Source organism: Podarcis pityusensis (genome assembly GCF_964106645.2).
Source record: "Podarcis pityusensis genome assembly, chromosome: 1".
NCBI lineage: Eukaryota > Metazoa > Chordata > Lepidosauria > Squamata > Lacertidae > Podarcis > Podarcis pityusensis.
The window spans coordinates 86,934,169-86,955,295 of NC_138028.1; the positions used below are offsets into that span (position 1 = coordinate 86,934,169).

Below are 21,127 nucleotides of genomic sequence, written 5' to 3' on the forward strand. Positions count from 1 at the left end.
CTTGGGCAACTCTATAGTGAGTCACTGATGCAGGTAATAATTACCCTTCCACAATATTGACAATATTATGCATTGACAGAACCTTTCTGTTCATTTCATGAGCTCACCTGCACCTTTCCATGTCAGTCTACCTTTCACCAAGGTTGTTTTTCTAGTTGCCCTATATATAGGACCAGCTGTAGGATCTTTTCATTTGTGGAAAAAGTGTAAGCAGGGCTAAGTGTGCTTTGTGCTTTTTAAAAAAAAAAGAAAAAAAAGGTGGCTTCTGCAGCCTAATAGTGCAAATTAAAATATGCTAGCTGTGTGGGACAATGACATAGGCAAGACACTGAAATCCTACTCCCTGGCCACTGGAAACCCTTAATTGCTTAATGCTCCGCTTCTGAGATTTCACCAGGTGTTGACCACATACTTCCAGGCTGGGTTGAAGTTCAGTGCCAGAGCACTTGTTGTGCATGCAGAAGGTCCATTTCAATCCCTAATATCTCAAGGGAGGACTGGGAATGATTCCTGTCAGAATCCCTGGAAATTCATTCCCAGTAGACAAAACTGAGCTAGATGGACCAATTGGCACAAGGCAGCTTCCCAAGGTCTGATTTGCAACTACAATTTAACACACACAAGTGTTTTGCTCCTTCCCTTGCGCCTGACTGTGCTGTGCAGGGAAGAAACACGGCAGATTCCAGCTTCTCATAAAGTGCAAACATGAGCTCGTGGTGTCTTTCTCCTCAAACAAGCCATAAGCAGAAGCCAATGTGCATTCAGTGGCTTACTGCTCACGGTTTACACATCACAACAAGCCAAACTCATAGAACATAGGAAGCTGCCTTGCATTGTCAGACCACTAGGTCCATCTAGTTCAGTATTGCCTACAAAGATAGGCAGCATCTCTCCAGGGTTTCAGACAGGGAGCCCCTCTCAGCCTTACCTGGATATGCTGAGAGTTGAACCAGGGATCTTCTGCTTGCAAAGTGGATGCTCTACCTTTGCCCAACTCCAACTTGTTTCCTCCCCCTTGCATATTAAACCATACAGTTTAATGTTGCATGCAAAATGGGCTGGTCTTCCTGTGTTCCCAAGTCTGCATGTTTTCACAGCCATAGGATCTAGAAACTTCAAAAAACAAACCAACGAACCATGATGATCAGGTTAGTATCAAAGATTTTGTACTTGTGTGGGATCGCAGAACACACACAGTCCTAAATGTTAGAGCCAATTTAAAGGTGTAGAAGTAGCATGTGGTACTATGCATTTTAGACTATACTTCTTCTGAATATACTACTACTATACTACTCTAACACCTCTTTTCCTATATTGAGCTGCAGGTCCTTCCTTGCATCGTTTATTCTTTTATCATCAGATTGGGCATTGCTTTCCTTTTGGTGTTGAGGTTTTTCTCAAAAGGCAAAGTAGGGGTTGAGCAGTTCCGCCTTCTCTCTGTCACCCAGTACTGTATAATTTTTCCATCTTCTCCACACAGAAGACCAACTATTTGCTTATTATTCTTATTCTGAACACAGCCAATGAATATTTTAAAAAATATTTTTAACCTCTCTTGCAAGTTTGAGCTCATTCTGAGCTTAAGAAAACTTGACCTTATCCCTGCCAACTGTTGGCTACTCGAGTATATTCTTCCTTCATGGTTTCCCGATTCTTACATTTCTTATACATGCTCTTCTTAAATCTCAGCTCACCTGCAAGCCCCTTATGCAGCCACACTAGTTTCTTTAGGTGCCTCCCACTTTTCTTTCTTGCTGGAATTGTCTGCATTTGTATCTTCAATAGTTCACCTTTAAGAAACTCCCATCCATCTTGGACTCTTCTCTTTGAGTATTTGTTGGACCTTATACTCTTGGCAGAGTTTGAGTTCCAACAGATATTGAGGTAGTTGAAGTCTCTTACCACTAGAATATTTCTTCTTTTTTGAATATTTGGTAATCTGCTGTAGGAAGGCATCATCCAAATCTTCAGTCTAGCTTGGAGGTCTATAGCTTACAACCTCAGTGTCACTGTTGTTTCCCTCTCCTACAATTTTTACCCATATCCTCTCAATCTGTATTCCATTTTCCAAATGGATGTCTTCACAAGTGTACACATCCTTTACATATAATGCTGCTACTCCTCCCCTCTTGTCTCCTCTATTCCTTTTGAATAGGTCATTCACCTCAATTTCTACATTCCAGTCATGATTCTCATCCTACCAAGTTTCAGTAATGCCTATTAGCTCATGTTTGCCATCCTGTACTGAGAGCTCATATTTATCTTGCTTGTTTCTCTGTTAGTATAGAGAAAACTACAGTCTATGGTCTGAATAATTTGTATCTTTCCCTCCTGTTAGGAGTTCAAAGCAGCATACAAGGGTTTTTCTCCATTTTTATTCTCACAAGGTCTCTGTGAGGAAGGTTAGTAGGCTGAGAGACAGAATTTGGCTCAAAGTCACTCAGGAAGCTTTAGAGTTAAGTACCACAATTTTTGAAAGTTGCTTTGAGTTGCTTTTAAAAGTAATTAATAAGTTCAATAAATAATAATAGTTCACAGAGAAGGATGCATCGAAATATTTATTGAATTCTCAGCTTGTGGATAATTTCGTAGCAAGGATAATTTCCTAGCAAAGGTTGCTAATAACTCTTTTTTTAAGAAAAAGGGGGGGTAGGTAGAATCATAATTTTAAAAAGCTAGTCCCTTCCCCCCCTTTATCCCAAACTCACAGCCAAGTGATACAGGAGATGGCCAAGAGAAATTCTACAAGACATTTGCTTGCCAACTGTTGCAGGTGGTGCCCCTCAGCCATGGAAATTGCCATGTTTTCCCAGCAAACCCAGCTCCCATGCTTCTCTAGGCTGCAAACCACAGCCACCTTTTGCTAATGAAAACCATTCCCCAGAAGGAAGGAGGTGACAGGAACAGTAGCTTCCTCTCCCTCCCTCTGCAAATGGAGCTGGCAAACGGAGTGAAGGTCACTGCCACGGCCGTCTGTAATGCAGGAGGATCACTGCTGCCTGCCAAACAATAGCTGCTTCTCTCAAGGAGAATATTTTTAGCACCAATAAAAATGACAGTGTGGTGAGCTGGGCAACAAGCAGGCAGGTGCTAGGTGAGGCCAGGCTGAGCATTTCAGCGACCTGGGAAATCCAGGGAATCAGGGCTTTTTCCAGAACTGTCCTACCCAGAGTTTTCTACTTATGTGCCATCTAAGCCAGTATGAGACAGCCCCAAACTAAAAAGGAAGAACCCTCACCCTGCTGTCCCAAGCCTACTTCCCAACACAAAATAATTTAGGCCACTCTCAGAGGAATCCCATATTGATCCTTCTAGTTCAGTATTATCTAACTCACCAGGGTTTCTGACAACAGCCTTTCCTAGCCCTACCTGAAGATACCAGGGATTGAAACGGGAGCCTTCAGCATCCAAAACATACAGGTCTATATTACTTATTATTGTTATCACCACCAACATTTCTAGGTTAGATTACTGCAACACGATATATGTAAGGCCGCCTCTAAAATTCAGCTGGTGCAGAATTTAGTGGCCAGGTTGCTCACTTGGACAAGACAATTTGAGCATATTACACCAATCCTGACCTGACTACACTGGCTGCCAATTAGTTTCTGGGCCCAATTCAAAGTGCTGGTTTTGATCTATATAGTTCTAAATGGTGCTGGACTGCAATACTTCAAGGACTGCCTCTCCCAATATGAACCAAACCAGACTCTGTGACCATCATCTGAGGCCCTTCATGAGAGGTCTGGAGGGTGGTAACACAAGAACGGGCCTTTTCTGCAGTGGCTCCTCATTTGTGGAAAACTCTCCCCATGGAGGCTCACCTGATGCCTTCATTACATATCTTTAGCTGCCAGGCAAAAACATTTCTCTTCAACCACACATTCTGCTGATTAACATTCTATGGCTTTTAAAATGTGTTTGTGGGAGGGGGTTATCAGTTTGTTTTTGTTTTATTCTGTATTATGTATTCTCATTTTGTATTTTTCTGTTGTGAACCACCCTGGGATCTTCAGCTGAAGGGCGGTATACAAATGTAATAAATCATCATCATCATCATCATCATCATCTATCCACTATATAGTATAAAACCAACATATGTGTCATGAATTCCCCCAAATAACTGTAATTTGCAAAGGTGTTGAGGATGTTAGAAATCCTTAGTATCTCTCACAAAATTATAGTTCACAAAGTCCTCTGGGAATGATCATTCAATCATTTTAACAGCACAGTTGTAATTGTGTGTATTCAGAAGGAAGTCCTATTGAAATCAATGGAGCTTATTTCCAAGCAAGTGGTGTTAAGATTGCAGCTGAAGTCTAAGAATTAAAAGTCATATGTACATATATATGTATATGCCACTAACATTCCTTCCACACTCTTTCTAGCCCCTACAACAAGCATGGCAGTGCCAAAGTGACTTCCCAGATCAGTTCTCCCAATTCCTCCCTCCACAATCCCCAGGAGACTTTCAAGACACTGACGTGCACCCCTTGTCTAGCCCTCTTAACCCTAATCCAGGGGAGGGAACCTCCTCCTCCTCCCTCCGTTGTGCTAACAGCAGCTTTGACCCAGTGCTTACTGATGTCAGTGGGAGGGTGCTATTCTGCAGATGTCCACACTCCCTGCTCTATCACTCACTTAGCCTGCCCAGCTACAGCAGTGACGGACACACTGGGGAGCCGCCTGTTTGTTTATCTTCCTCTTCAGCATTGCTTATTTTGATGGCACATCCTTCTGGTCCAGCCCAGGTTGACCCATGAGCCCTCCACATCCTGTTTGCTGGAGCTAACTGCGCAGAGACGGACAAAGGTGCAGCACAAAAGTCAGGACCATGGTACACAAAAATATTCTGGGGAAATATTCTTGGGGACAGGCTATATTTGAATCAACAGTTACTTGCAAATGAGCAGCTAAGACAAATGTGGTTCCGGACCAAGGTCCAGGCTTGCTGTGCAGCTTGAGGAATTATAGGTACAATAGCTCTTTGCTGCCCAGACTTGTGTCTACCGATAAGCAGGCTGCAGCACAAAATGCCCAGAAAAAAAGCCTCCTACAGAGCAGCATAAGAAAAGTAGAATAGGAAACAGCAGCTGCCCTTACCTGGCATGAAAACCCTTAAGGACTGCACAGAAGTGGAGGTCTTCAGACAGTATTCATGCACTGAAGAAAGATTAGCATGCATTGCTGAGTACTGCCTACCCTTCCTCCATCAACACATTCTCCAATAGCCCAACAACTCATCTAAGTCTCAAAAGGAACTCCTAAAACCCTGTCTGCAAATAGCCTCAAGACATATTATTAGAATCTTTGTCAAAATAAAAAAATTAAAGCCACCTAGAATAGCCTCCTTTTTCTCTTCTGGACTCTTACTAGGGCCAGGAAAGAACAGGTGCTCCCTCTTTCTTTTTCATTACCTTCCATAAAAAGGAAAACACATTTATTCTTATCCATCCCTCTTCTGAAGGGAAACTGCCCTTCCAGTCTCTTGACATCTTTCATTCTATGCTCAGCACCCTCTTCAACTTGTCTTCAATTTCTCAATGCACCAGGCCCTCACCAGCTGGTCTCACCTACCAAATTGGGCACTGAACCACCAATCCTTGTTTTCTCAGCTCAGCTTTCCACTCAGTTGTATACACTATGGGTGTGATTCTGCAATGGGGTTTCCACTTCTCTACAACTGAGTCCCTTCCTCAAAAAAAAAGGGAAAAAAGATGGCCCAGAAGGATCAGAAGAACCCCTGTAACAGCATGTGGGGGGAGGAGAGGGAGAAATTGCTCTTTTTGGCAAGCCAAAAAGTTTCCCTGATGGAATGATAGCCTTAGTGTGACACTAAATTCCTCCCTTCGTATAGTAGCCCTTCATAAGCTATTAAGTTTTATACAGGGCAGACACATTGAAATTAATGGACCTAACTTAGTCATATTCATTAATTTCAGTGGGTCTACTCCAAGGAAAACTTAGCTGAAAACCACCCCAATTTTACTTTTGGAAGTGTCCCAGACAATTGTGTCAAAAACTTAAGTCGATAATTTAAAGAGGTCTGCAACTTCATCTTCTGAATTTGAACAAAGGAAACTGCTTTATACTAAAAAAAGTCAGGCCATTGGTTCATTTAGCTCAGCATTGTTTACAACACTGACTGGAAATGGCTCTCCAGAGTCTCAGGCAGGGAGAGATCTTCCCCAGCCCTACTTGGGAGATTCCAGTGATGGAACCTGGGACCTTTTGCATGGAAAGCATGCATTCTACCACTGAAATATTGGAAGTAGGCTACCCTGATGTCCACTAACTAGCATCATACATTCACAGGAGTATAGCTGTCAGCTACACCCTAGACAGGCCTGCACAATGTATGACCCACCAAACCAAATGCTGTCCAGAAGGAAGACAGGAAAACCAGAAGATACAAAGGTCCTGGTAGGATGCCATACATGGCTGGTGGCCTACTTTTAGTCTGGTGTGTGACTAGCTGCACAGGCCTGATTTAAAGGAAGTGGCAATATTATCATAGAATAATGAAGTTGAATGGGATCTTAGAGATCATCCAATCCAGCCTTCTGCTTGGTGTTGGATTCTTACAGCATCTGACAGATGGCAGTCCAGTTTGTGTCTTAAATATCTCCAGGGAAGGAAAGCCCATCATCTCCAGAGGCAATCTGGAAATTTCCCCTAATATTTAGCCAAAATCTGCTTCCCTGCAATATCCACCCACTGGTTCTAGTGCTGCACTCTGGAATCCTGTCCCTATTATCATAAAACAATTACTGTATTTTTCGCCCTATAGGACGCACTTTTTCCCCTCCAAAAATGAAGGGGAAATGTGTGTGCGTCCTATGGGGCGAATACAGGCTTTCGCTGAAGCCTGGAGAGCGAGAGGGGTCGGTGTGCACCGACCCCTCTCACTCTCCAGGCTTCGCGCAGCTCTTCGCAAGCCGTGGGAGCCCGGCGCTGGGCTCCCACGGCTTGCGGAGAGTTGCCTGCATGCCGAAGCCTGGGCACGCTAAGCCCCCCAAAAAATTAGGTGCGCCTTATGGGCTGGTGCGTCCTATGGGGCGAAAAATACGGTACTACTGAAACATACACACACCAGTCATTTGACCGACCTTGGATAGACAGTGTGGAAAAAATGGAAGGACTGTTCAGAGCTTGCCAATTGGCAACTTTCACAGAAAGCCAAAGACCATGTTTATTGCTCTTCACATCATGGTTTGGCTGATAAATGTCTTCTGTAGGATTTGACTTTTGCCCTTATTACTCCTTTATTCATTCTAAAATCAAGATGTCTCAGTCCCTAGGTAACTCTCATGGGCTGTTGCATTTCCCCTGGAAGCTCCAACCAATTACACATAAGAGCCCTACTACTGATTACATAGTCTTGCAACTGACCCTCTTTAAGCTTGCCTTAAATTCCAATTCACACTTGAACATACAAACAAATCCCAACTTTAGGCTTTGTGATCCCACATTTGCTTAGCATGACCCTTAAAACAGTCCTTCCAATACAGGCTCTTTCTCAAGGCCACTTTGCACACAGTTCTTTTGACACAGAGATTAACCTTGACCAGTGTGAACAGCACAGCAGTTTGAGCCCTGGCACGTGCCAATATAACCAACACACAGAGAGAGAACCCAACTTTCCATCTCTTTCAAGTGCATGCCAACAGACCTTACTCTATAACCCTCCACTCCTCAGCCTTCAGGGAATAAGAAACTTTCAGTCACGGCACGTGGCATTGGAAAGAGAGCATGAAATCACTGCAGCCGGTAAGAGTAGGAGCGTGGGAAAATTCCACAAGCCACTTCCTATGACATGAATTACAAGCTTGTACATTGTTAAGAGCGGTGAAACTCTGGGGGCTCTGATACATAATCAGCAAGCTCCTATGCTGAAACCCCGACAGACAGGTGTGCATATTGCTTAGGCGTAACCTCTCCTTGAGTTCAAACCAGCAGCCATGTTCTGGAGCAAATAAGTAAAAAAGGGCTGCTAAGGGACCTGCTCCAAACAGAACAAGCTCATAAACACTAACATCAATACCCTGGTGGTTGGGTATCAGCAGATAATGATACACACAAAATGTAGACAATCCACATGGGCCAAGATGGCCTAAGAGCAAGAGCCAACCACTTCAGACACCACTAAATGCATAGCACTCTATAAATGTTGGCATTAGCATAGGACTTCATTTGCTGCTTATTTTAACTAGTAGATGGAAGAGGCAGAAAACCAACCAAGATGGAGATAAGATGGCAAGGGGGAGGAGAGTAGTTACTGCCCAGAAGAAAAATGGCAAAATGGGAAGAATGGGGTTGGAAAGGGGTACACTCCATAAAAGCAATAAGGAATGTTCAGGATTCTCAACTCTGACTGCTGGAAAACAGTCTTACCACCTGCTTTATCAAGAACAGCAGAAAAGCTAATAAGGGTAAATGGGATTTGCTTGCATAGGGGAAATGGGAAGCTTCAGTGCTAGCACTGGTGGGAAGGGCGTAAAAAAATTACTTGACAAATGTACCGATGCCATCACTTTGTCCAAATGTATAGTACAAACTAAGTGCCATAGTTTGCCCCCAGAGATTATTGGGAATGGTAACTGGTGAGGTTAGAGGGATTTCCAATAGAGATCCCTAGCTTCATCTCATAAAATTACAGTCCCTGGGATTCCCTGAGACACAGTATGTCTAATAAATCAGTTTTACATTTGCATGAGAGATATGCCCTAAATAAATTCTCACTTAGATTCCATATTAATCCAAGCTCCGTGACACAATCACACATTATGCTAACTGCAGCTTAACCTAGCACAACACAACAATGGCTCATTTACTCTGGCACTTCACAACATGACTGTACAACAGATTGGAAAGACAACATTACACAAACCTATGCTAAACTAATCATACCTGCCTACAGTTAACCAAAACCAAAGCACACCTACATGGCACAGTCATGCTCATGCATGTATAGCTGCAGTTCATGATGCCTATTAGTATAACTTTGCAGGGAGAAGAAGAACCAACCAGAGGCAAGGGGAGAAGGAAACCAGTGAAGAATTGGAGAATCAAAATATCCCACTGGCAGACCACCACAACCAGAAGCTCTGAGTACATGTCACTACTGCCTACAATACTACCATTTACCAAATTAATTAGGAGAAGCAATTTATCCTATACAATAACTTAATGAAAACATGAAGATTCTTGTACCTTAGTCTCAAATGTCTGTAGGAAAGATTCTTCATCGAAAGGTTCTGTCTTTAAACGTTCTGCAAGAGAAGTACCAACAATAGAAGAGTGAGTGGTGCTCCAATCTGGCCAGGTATACAAGCTCTCTTTATTCTTCAGATGCTACATTACCTTGGAAATAGCTATATATCACCTATTGAAAGATAACTCAAGCAATCTTATCCCATTCCCACCTGAGAACACACAAAGATTAGTCAACACCCTTTTCCTGTGTCAAGCCCACAGCTAAGCACTGAGTGATTCAACTGGTATATACCTGGGTACAACTGCATCTAACTATGTCAACATGATGTAATATGTATGGCCTGATGCATAGTGTTAAACCCAAGAGACTGAAGTTCAAACCCCAGTTCAAACAAAGGCTCCACAAGGGAGTCTGGAAAACTTTCTCTCAGCCCACTCCTCTGCTAATAGGGACAACCTACCTCACAGGGTTGGTGTGAAGAAAAATGAAAAGGGTGAATAAGAGGACCATGCTACATAGGTAATGACTAGTAAACCTCCAAGAAGAGAGCGCTTTACACCTCACTCCCAGGAAGGGGCCTGAGGTCAGTGGTCTATCTAGGGCAACTGAGGACAAATGTAACACATCTGTGTTACATCCTATTTCCTAGCTCTGAGAACACAGAGCTCTCCCCTGTGGGGACAGAACATATCTCCGGTTCTCTGTGCCTCAGGAAATCCCTGGCCCAACTCAGCCTGTCATTTTAGACTAATATAGAAGTGGGGTATGACAAGTCACATGTATGGAGTTCAGTCTTTGTAAAAGATCCAACTGTGCAAAATACCACCTCTAGCTAAATAAATGCAAGAAAGCACAGCTGCGTGCATGTGTACATGCACATATGTAGGAACCATGTCAGACCCCTTGTTCTTTGAGCCAATGATGTAAGATCTTGCACTACCTGATAATTAAAAAAGGAAATTGGAATCTAAGACCAACTTTCCCTGTCCAAAATGAGGTTCAAGCAGATACCCAGAGATGGCAACTTGGCCAGGAAGGTGTAACCCTGGTAATGTATGACCTGCAGAGAGCCTTATTCTTGTCCTAGGTTTCCAAGGTAACTTGCCATTTCTTCTCCCTTATAGCACTGGATGGTCTCAGATTGAAGCAGTGGTTTTTGATGGACTAAAATGTTGTCTGCTGTTAGCTGTGCTGCCAAAACTTGCAGATGCTGTTACTGGTGGCTGTTTTGTATATTTTTTATGATTTGTGTGTGGCTTTGTGTAAATGTGTTTTATTATAATGTGTTTTTCCTATGCTTGGTATTCTACTCATTTTTCTGTAATGCAAGGATTACTGCTAGCGCAATGGGACTTCCCCCTTCCCCTCCTGTTTTCTCCAGATCTGATACAGAGGGTTGGGAACCCCAAGAACAGATTTTGAGGCACACAGGGGGAAGGGAGGGAAGTTCTATTGTGCAAGCAGAAATTCTTGCCCAGACAGAACTACTTCTTAGCACAGTTGAATAAAACCCCATGCTCTTATATATGTTGTACATCACTTGAATACCTTTTTGTGTAATGCATTCAATTAATAAGAATAAGAATAATTGTGAAGGCCCATTTCACAAGTGGCAGATATCTGCAAGCTGTATAAATAATCAGTGAGAACAGTGGTTGGCATCTGCTCAAAGAGACTGTGCAAAGAACAAGCCATACCAAATTAGAAGTTCCGATCCACTTTCCCCAGCAATTACCAAGTGGGGTGGGGAAAAGGGGACACTTAAGATGATATGACAATCAATCACACTACATGGTTGTACAGAGGAAGAGCAGGGCAACACAAGGCCTCCTCTGCTGTCCCAGAGTACATACTAAACCTTGAACACACATCACTGGCACAACCCAATCCCTGTCTGGCTAATCTGAATCTTTCCATTCTCTGGGGTTTAACAGCCAGCAATGGAATCCCTCCCTACCCCCAAAAGTATCTGAAACAGAACACCTGTAGGCTTATCTGCAACTTTGCAGGGGGTAAGAAGAACCAAGCCTTATGAGGAATGGTTGAAGGAGCTGTGTATGTTTATCTTGGGAAAGAGGAGACTGAGAAGAGATATGATAGCTATCTTCAAATATCTTAAGGACTGCTACATAGAAGATGGAGCAAGATTGTTTTCTCCTGCTCTGGAGGGTAGGACATGAACCAATGGCTTCAAGTTACAAGAAAGGATATTCCAACTAAACATCAAGAACTGATGGTAAGAGCTGTTTGATAGTGGAACAGACTCCCTTGGGAGGTTGTAGACTCTCCTTCATTGGAGGTTTTTTAAGCAAAGGTTGGATGCTTTAGTTGAGATTCCTGCATTATAGGGGGTTGGACTAGATGACCCTTTGTGGTCCCTTCCAATCTTTGATTCGGGGAGCCCCCATTTGCTCCAAATGCTTGCAGAGCTTCTACAGAGCAGAAAGAACAGCCTGACTCCACTCAAGCTCCTTTACAAGCTGGCACTGGCCCCAGCCTCCTGGGTTGCAGCCAGATGCTCAAAGGAAAGGAAAGAGCCCTTTGGCTAGCCCCCAAGCATTTCAGCTACTGGTCAGTGTCCAGCTCTTTCCACCTTCAGGGCACTGACCCCAAAGCTTCTGGTTAATAGTCTGGAGCAGCTGTGTGTGAAATCCAGGTCAGGATGGCTAATGGCCAAAGACTGCATGCTCGGTGCCAGCCATGAGGAAGGAAGGAAGGAAGGAAGGAAGAAAGCTTGTGTCCCAAAGTGGAGCAGAGTGCAGGCAGCACCCTCCCTCCTTACCTCGACTGAGAGTAGCCCCACTCTCCCGGTAGTCTTCGATCTCGGCATCCTTTCGGAGCAACAAAGATGCCAGCTCCTGCACTTGACTCTGCAACACCAAGCTCATCGCCATCAGGGGCTGCACAAGGTGGTGGAACACCTGTCATAGGGCACAGAAAAGAAGGGCAAGGGTCAACAAGCAGCAATGAGAGTAAAGGGCCTGGTGCCAGCCATGGTCATTTAAACCAAGCACAGGGATGACAAAAGTGCCAATGAAGCCACACACTATCTTCCGCTCCATCCCCTTCAGAGAGGGACACTATAAGAACCAGCAAATGTATATTTGCAAATGAGAAGGAAAAGCTCTGCCATGTGCCATAAACTCTATTTGGGACACTGCCATGATCAATAATGGTCCTCAGACTACAGTAGCAGAGTTCTCTGCCTTTTTTGTTGTTTGCCACAAGAGGGCTCTGCAACAAGGTTTTCAACCTGGTCATTTAAAAATAAAAGCTCATGCTGGACTTTGAGTGAGAAACGTGCAATTCAGACCTAGAGCTCATCCAGACTTGCCTGTGCCCTGTCACTTTCCCCCTGAGTGAATCTGATGTTTACTGCTGAATCAGAGCAAACGTCTTTCAAGTTTTCTCTAGATGATGTTTACTCTGATTTACTGCAAAAGAATGGATTTTCCGGGAGAAAGCAGTAGGACAAGGGCAAAACTGTTTGGATCCATGACTAGAAAGCTTGGGACAAGCAGAAAACTACCTGAACCCATGCTTTCTAGGCATGGGGCAAGCGCAAGTCTGTATGAGCCCCTAGTCTCTGCTGTTCCAGCACCTCCCAGAAAGCTGCATGAGAAAAAGCAAGGCGCATGAAACATATATTTCACACTGTAGCTGAAAAGAGAGATGTTAAAATCAAGGTGCAGAATAAATATTTACCCTCAAAGCATTATGGCATCAAGGTCTAAAATACTCTATGGATTCTTGAGCTGTACTTGCCATCATGGAATATGGACTTTGGAACAATATGCTTGCTCCCTAAAAAGTCCTAATTAGCTCTGTTTTAATCGGAATAAAAGAAAATCCGCCCACCTTGGGAAACAAGAACAACCTCAACTGTCAGCCAAAATACTGGTTGCATACACCATCCGAGACAGTGGCGTAGCGTGGGTTGTCAGCACTCGGGGCAGGGCAAGTAATTTGCGCCCCCTAACCCGTGGATTTTAGTAGGGGCAGAGAGCTGTGAGTGCGAGCGCCCCCCCCCCAGATGTTGCGCCCGGTGCGGCCGGCCCCCCCCTGCACCCCCCACGCTACGCCACTGATCCAAGACATAAAGTAAGTGGTGAAAAAGCTAAATTAGATGTGGAAGAGCTATGGCATGCAGCTGGGCAGCCCTGGATCACTCAGTTCTCAACTGATTCTAACATTTAGGGACCAATGCCTGCCAGACAGGGAAGAAAGAAGAGATATGCCACATAGGGGAACTCAATCAACCTGCCCAGGCAGCTTTCCCCAGGCAGAGCTGTTACATTTCACAGCATAAAAGTGCAAAAAACAAATACTTGAGTTAGTAACCCAGTAGCATAACTCAGTAGAATATCTAAAAGTGCAAGGTCCATCAAACACTTGACAGCTGACAAGAGATGCAGAATGATGCATAAGCAATAGATAAAATAGCTATTAACTCCCAAGTGCTAGTGCTCTTCTGAAATAGCACCAGCCTAGAAAGCTACATTATCTCAAAAAGGTGTTTAGGTTCTATACAGCTGTCTGTTATTTTACTTTTTAAAAAAGTATGTCTCTCATGCTCTCTGAGATGCAAGTAATAACAAATCTCAAGTGAAATAACACAACTAAATTCTGTATCTCTAGGCCAGTCAGAAGAGAATGTTACCTGGGTATGCAGTGCCCCCTGGTGCACACATGGCAAAACTGTAACCAGTCAGCTAATATGAGAGCAGAGCATTTAGGCATTTATCTGAGCAAAGCTGGTCCTAAGACGACATCTGCTTCCACATCCTAAGTAGTATTATGTAAACAGACAGACAAAACATACAGAGCAGGAAGGCAGCACTCTGCAACTGAGCAGAAGATGGCATAGGATAAGATGCCATCCAGAGACACTAAAGCAAACATTAAAAAAACAGAATGCAATTTTCTAGTTTCCAGGCAGCCTAAAAAACAGTAGTCTAATATTTTCAAACCTGGGGCCCACTTTCAGCCAAATATTCATTATGGATTCATTTGTTAATGTTTTACCATTTAAATGCTTGGTGGTAGTGTCACCAGCATAACACCTTAAGTGAGGCATGGGTAGCCAACATGGTGTCCTCCAGATATTTACTGGCCTACAATTCCCATCATCTCTGGCCATTGGCCATGCTGACCTGGGCTGATGGGAGTTGAGCCCAACAACATCTGGAGGGCACCACATTGGCTACCCCTGCATTAAGGTGTTCAAGAAATTGGCTCCAATTCTCACATTGCATTAGGTCTCACACTCTACTACAAGGATCTGCTTTTTGGCAGGTGATGGCTGATGCAAGTACAGTGATACCTCAGGTTAAGAACTTAATTCGTTCTGGAGGTCCATTCTTAACCTGAAACTGTTCTTAACCTTAATCTGTAACCTGAAGCATCTGTAACCTGAAGTGTCTGTAACCCGAGGTACCACTGTACACAATCCTACACTTTAATAACAAGCAGATCCCGAGCATTTGCCAATTAACTGATAAGCAGGGCTGAAACCAAAACCATGACTATGAAGGGGAAGCTATATCCTCAGAACATCTCAGCTAATAGCTAAGAATTATTCCATTAATCCATTTGCTGGTCTGTGCCTATAATCCTCTTAGATCTAGGCAAACATATCTGAGTTTCTTATCGTCACTCAAATATCTTTATCCCTTCCCTGGAAGATCCAGAAACCAAGAAGTACTCCACTGAAGCACTGACCTTCCTTCTCAATCCAAGAGCCAACTCACCATCTTAACAGGTGCTGCTGAACAACGGAAATCCCAGTAGAAGGGTAGCCCTGAGAGCTCACTCTTCACACGAAGAGTCAGTGTGCTGGAGCTGAGCTGGCAGGAGAAGATGGTGGAACTGCTCTTTTCTCCTTCCAGAAGGGGACATATCAGACTGCGCAGGTGGCTCAGGAAGGAGGATACATGAGCTGTCAAACGCTTATTTAGCTCCTGGATGAGATTTCAAAAAATACAATGAGACTGTATTATTCAATAAAGTTATATTTTTTTAAAAAAGAGATGGGGGCAAAATTACTAATGCCCACAGAAGACTGGGCAGGAGTTTCCCTACTATCTCCTCCCTCTTCCCCACCCCCACCCTGCCAGTGGATAACATTGAAAGGTGTGTGCACACACCTGCTGTCCAGAAGATCCCAGAAACCACGCTAAAGGCATTTCTGCAAAATATGTGTGCATCTGAGGCTTATTTGTTTCATGTTTATTTCTATTGTGCTCCATCTCTAGATATATGGAATGAGTAAGAACATTTTTTAAAAAATACATAATAAAAACGGAAGACCTAATATTGCAAAAAATGCTTTTGTACAGACTACACATCTTTCCTAATAGTTTTGTCAGGAACCTAGGAAGCTGCCTTCTATTGAGTTAGACCATTGGGTCCAGTTACTCAGTATTGTGTACACTGACTGGAAGCAGTCCTCCAGGTTTTCAGACAGGTAATATTCCCATCTCTACAGGGAGCCATTGGGGATTGAACCTGGCAGCTTCTGCATGCTTTGCCACTGAGCTGCAGCACTTTCCCTTGTTGCAAGGATATTGCATCTTCTAAGCATTCAGTGTACAATAACCTGTACCTGAGAAAACTCTACTCTACTCATTGGCAACTTGGAATATGGAAGTATGAGTGCTAACAGACACCTACTGGATATGGGTTGTGGTGAAGTCATTAAGAGTATTGAACTAGAATCCAGAAGATTAAGGTTCAAATTAACACTCAGTCATAAAGCTCATTGGATAACCTTGGGCCAGTCACTCTCTTTCAGCCCAACCTACATAATAGGGTTGTTTTGTAGATAAAATGGGAATAGAAAGAACCATAAACAGCACTTTGAGCTCCTTGGAGATAAGGTGGAATATAAATGCAATGTTAGATGAAAAATAAAATTTCCGAGAAGTGATGATTCCACACAAAATCCCCAGTCACACACTGGGCTCATCTGCACTTCCTTTTGTCCCATGATTTCACCTACAGTATTAGTCCTGTGATTTCCAGTCATGGGTCCAAGAGGTTCTTTTTTTGTCCTGCCACTTTCCCCAGGAATGAAAGTTAACTCACATAAAATCCAATTGATGTTTGTTCCAATTCAGAAGTAAACAGCAGGTTCTCCCACGGAAAGCGGTGGGACAAATAAAAAGAACCTCTCAGGCCCACGACTAGAAATCACGAGACAAACAGAAGTGTGGATGAGCCCTCTATGCCACTTTGAGATTCTTTTTAGTTTTAGTGAAGGCTTCTACTGATTTGGAGGCTGTGCCTACTGATAGGATAGCAGTCGCAGTGTAAGAATGCAGAACATTTACAAAACAAGGCTAGTGACAAACAAGAATGTATTGTCTGTGCAGAATTGCCTTGTTAAGGTTTCTTTTAAGCCTGAGCTGATAGAATAGCTGCTGAGGTGGATATACCATGTGCACATTTCACAACCCTAATTCTTTACTTACCTTTGATCTCTGTTGTATCACCTCAGTATCTACCTTTTCGTACCACATACTGCTGAGGTCAGAAAGGAGCAAGGCATAGCCAGCATCTCCAAACCAAACCTTAATCATCAGTTTTGTGGACTCATCAAAGCAGACTGAAGTCCAGGGCTGCAGGAGGAGTCTGTTTTCTGGGTCCTCAGTGCTCTCCATCCTATAATAATAATGAAATACACTTTTATACACTTAATCACATTATTTCTTATTTCTATATGGTAAACAAATTGAAGCCCTTCTGTGATGCCTAATCCTCATTTTTTAAGAAAGAAAAAAATGAGGGACATCTGAGTCATGGAACTCCCACATAAGATCAAGTTTGGCCCTTCATCAGCTGGCATATGTAACATTCCTAGTGTGGCAGAGGAACCTCAATCATAAGAACAGACTGCTAGATCAGGCCAAAGCCATCTAGTCCAGCATCCTGTCCTCATAGTGGCCAACCAGATGCATGGGAACCTCCAAGCAAAGCCTGAACACAACAGCATTCCCCAACCTGTGATTTCAAAATACAAGTATTCAGAGGCATACTGCTTCCAACAGTGCAGCACTGGCAGGAGAACGTGCTGGATGGCTGGAAAAAGAGTATGTGAACCAGGAGTTCCAGTTACAGATAGGTAGCCGTGTTGGTCTGCCATAGTCAAAATAAAAAAATCCTTCCAGTAGCACCTTTAAGACCAACTAAGTTAGTTCTTGGTATGAGCTTTCGTGTGCAAGCACACTTCTTCAGATACACTGAACCAGGAGTGATTTGCTATGAAAAGAATTCCAGGTGTGTACCCACCTACACCACAGCAGCCAAATATGGAAGAGTTTCTTTTCCTCTCTCTCTCTCTCTCTCTCTCTCTCTTTCTCTTTCTTCTCAGGTGGATTGTAAGCTACTTCTCCCTTCTTATAATGCCACTGGGAAAGCAGAAAAGGCATTTTGTTTATCTGTTGTTGACATTTTGCACAAAAGATTAACAAGAGGAGATAACAGAATAGAAGAACCAACACTTTCTTTAACTAACTTAGGCAAACGGGGCAGTGATGCGCCTGGGTCCTCTACTGCCCAAGGTGAGGAGGGGTACTAGGTGAAGAATGTGGCAGCCTTTCTGCTTACAGTTACTCTCCTGAGATGAGGGGGATTAAAGTGTTGCTGGATGGTGTTGGAAAAGTTGAGGATGGGGAAAAGGAAGTACTTTTTCACACAGTTCATAGATGAATTATAGAATTTGCTACCACAAGATGTAGTGATAGTCACCAGTCGTTTTAAAGGGGATCAGACAAATTAGTGGAGGATAAGACTATCCATTGCTAGCAACCATTATGGCTATATACTACTTCCACGGTCACAGGCAGTATGCCTCTGAATACTGGTTGCTGGGAATCACAAGTGGAAGGAATGCTGTTGCACTCAAATCCTGTTTGCAGGCTTCCCATACTGTTTCAGTGGCTTTCTGTTCTTCTTTCTTGTTCATATAGGTGATGGAATTATACCAGACTGGCATAAATCTATCCAGTTTTGACCTTTAACCTGCTTCAGTTTGTAAGCCAGGTTTTCGACAAAGTTCCATTTACCAAACTTTTCCAAGCCAATTGTACATCATGGCTCCCTTCAGGCTTCACAAACACCCGGCCACTGTTTAAAAAGCTGCCATCAACAAATGTCCTTTAAGTTCTTGACTTTTTGGTCTAATTATATCCAATATATATATTCAGTAAGGCAAGCTTTGGGGCGATATCTATGGTCTGTCTTGTCATTCCCTCTATTTCCTTAAAAACTATAAACCAATATTCTTTTGCCAGCAGGGCTTTTCTTACGTGGGAGAAAACAGAGGGAGAGTGAAGTCAGTGCTTTGCTGCCCTTTCGCTCCCCTCTTCCTGCATCTAGTTCTTCAGGAGTGACTCATCAATTAGCCCCAAATAATTGTATAAGGTTGTAGTTATGATGACTGTACTTGTCTTGAGAGGGCAGAGGGGTGCCTCAAAACCTCTTTCTTACTTCTGCATAAATCTGAAGAGGCTCAAGCTGCAAGCATCCTGTTATTAAACATTTTAAAGCATAAAAGCAAAAAAGGAGAGTGTTTGTTGATTTACTAATGGGCTTGTTGCTTAATACCCTGTGAATACAAAAAGAGAAGGCATTATCCCATTTGGTATCTTCCTTCCAGAGCCTCAAAATTCTGGGGTCTTCCTCGGAATTTTCCGCGGGTAAGGATTCCAACCTGAATCAGGGGAGCAATAATTGAATCCGGGCTACGAAGTACCTTAACATACTGTGACTGGAAGCTGTGGAGGCGAGAAATGTTCTGAGGAAAGCCCAGCGCTACACCTTGGAACCAACCCTGACTAAATCCCACTGAACTGAAAATCGGGGTCGGTTCTCCCGCAAAGGCAAAATAGGGGCGAGAAAAATAGCAGCGGCAGCTGCCGCGTAAATGGATAACGGAGGGAGGAAGAGTGTTTTTGTGTGTGTGTGTGTGTGTGTGTGTGTGTGTGTGTGAGAGAGAGAGAGAGAGAGAGAGAGAGAGAGAGAGAGAGAGAAGCAGGGAGAAGCCTACTGGCAGGACCGTCATACAATGAAAAGGCGGGACCCAAAGGCATTTAGCAACAACAGCCCTGCTGCTCCGACTCCACTCCCACAACCAGTTTTGCTCGGCCCGGGAAAGAAAGGGCCGCCTTTGGCGCTTCGAAATTCTAAGCTCCTTTCCAAGCCCAACCCTCGTCCCACATAGCTATAAACACATAAACGCGACATAGCCTCGCAGACCAGAACAGCACATGTAAACTACAATTCCCAGCGTGCCATTCTCGTCTCTAAAGGCATGCCGGATGATGTAGTCATGGAGGTGCTTGCCTGCTGCCGGCCGGAATTAGGCCAAGACGGGGATTCCCGTCTTTCATCCCTCAAGTAACCTGGCAGCTGCGGAAAACAGGCTGAAGAAAAACCTTATTATATTTTCTGTCTCCATTTAGTTGCCGCCTTACCGTGACCTTCGGCTCCCACAGCAAGGAAACTGAGGCCGCGCCGAGGAAGGGGGAGGAGATTCAGACGGCGCCGGAAACACTCCTGTGGCTGCTGTTCCTCAGAAGCCGTTTCCCACCTATTTAATTTACGTTAAATCCGTCGGCGACCGTTGAAAGCGGGGGAGTTTCCCTCGTGTGGGTGCGCGCGCGACATCCGCTCCTGAAGTATCGCAGTAAAAACAGCGAAGCTTCAAGAGCCAAATATCCGTGGCAATATAAAACGCAGTGCTGTTTATCATGTGAATATAAATAACACAACTGACAGACTTTCAGTGAACATGGCGTTTCAAAAGAGTGTCCAAACGAAAACGAAAAGCTCCCTGCCTCAGGGTGCTTACAATCTGACCTTGCGATCCTAACAGTGTCCTAACAGTGTCTACCTATTTATTCTATCTTAATTGTGTCTGTCTGTTTATTTCGTAAAAATCACAACGCTTGATTGTAAAAAAATACAAAAAAAAGCAAAACAAAATAGTTTACATATTGACTCAGTCCTATTGAATTCAGTAGGGCTTGCAGGTAAAAGTGAGGCTAGAACTGCAGCCTACATTGCTGTTTGAGGGGTGTGAAACCTATGAGCAACTGAAGCCTGGCTATCCCTGCCTGGTAGGGTTAAGTTAGTAAAAGGTGAGCTGAGGCTTAGAGTCCACTTCCTCCTCTTGTGACAACCATGAGTTTGGTCCTTGAGGGAGAACCGCTCCCTCAAGAACAGGTTGAACACCGCTCCCCATCAATAGATTGCTTTTCAATAAGATGGTCCCAAAATGACATACAGCAAAACAAAAACAACAGTCAACTACGTTATCTGAAAAACAACAATAAGACTAACAGGTGATTCTTAAAACACCTAGCAAAATTTAAGTTTTCATTGCCCTTCTAAATGATGTTGCCGATGTGGTTGCTTTACATAGTAGGAGATTGGTATTTCATATGATGCCTCTGTTAGGGTTGCCATGTGTCCTCTTTTTGCAGGATACATCCTCTTTTTCCAGGGTAAAATTTGAGACAAATTGCATTTATTTGATTTGAATGGCTATCATAGCATCCTCTCTTTTGCTCTTCAAAATATGCCCACCCTGTTATCTTCTATGGTGTTGCATATATCTTAGGGTCAACCCTTTACTCCAGTTATGCTAGCTGAGTGGCCTTTGGAAGCAGTTTAAATGCCACTCTCTGCTAGTGGAGCAGGAGCTATGTCAACAGAATAATGGTTATGTCCAGTGCTGTTTTTCTAGAAAAAGAGGTGTTGGAACTCATCATGAACCTTGTTCTCTTGTAATGGCAATGGTGCCCACCTGAGAGGTACCGGAACTGGGTTCTGGTGAATTCCAGCTGACTAAAAGCCCTGGTTATGTCAGTGGAGCATAGGGCTGCCAATACATCCGGAATTTCCCAG

General features: G+C 43.6%; 1 protein-coding gene across 3 annotated transcripts in view; it reads right to left on the reverse strand.

Moving 5' to 3' along the window:
* The window catches only part of NHEJ1 (non-homologous end joining factor 1), a 124,384-nt gene extending 104,249 nt beyond the window's left edge, over positions 1-20,135 (reverse strand). For 2 of the 3 annotated variants that reach the window (XM_080976687.1, XM_080976689.1), the window contains exons 1-6: positions 19,693-20,135; positions 17,507-17,625; positions 16,690-16,879; positions 14,968-15,177; positions 12,000-12,138; positions 9,214-9,272 (exon numbers count right to left, since the gene is read on the reverse strand). In XM_080976687.1, coding sequence (XP_080832813.1) covers positions 9,214-9,272; positions 12,000-12,138; positions 14,968-15,177; positions 16,690-16,878 — 597 coding nt within the window. In that variant the 5' untranslated portion in view covers position 16,879; positions 17,507-17,625; positions 19,693-20,135. The remainder of the gene's footprint in view (positions 1-9,213; positions 9,273-11,999; positions 12,139-14,967; positions 15,178-16,689; positions 16,880-17,506; positions 17,626-19,692) is intronic. The other variant, XM_080976688.1, reaches the window with a different exon arrangement.
* Between the last annotated feature and the right edge of the window lie 992 nt (positions 20,136-21,127).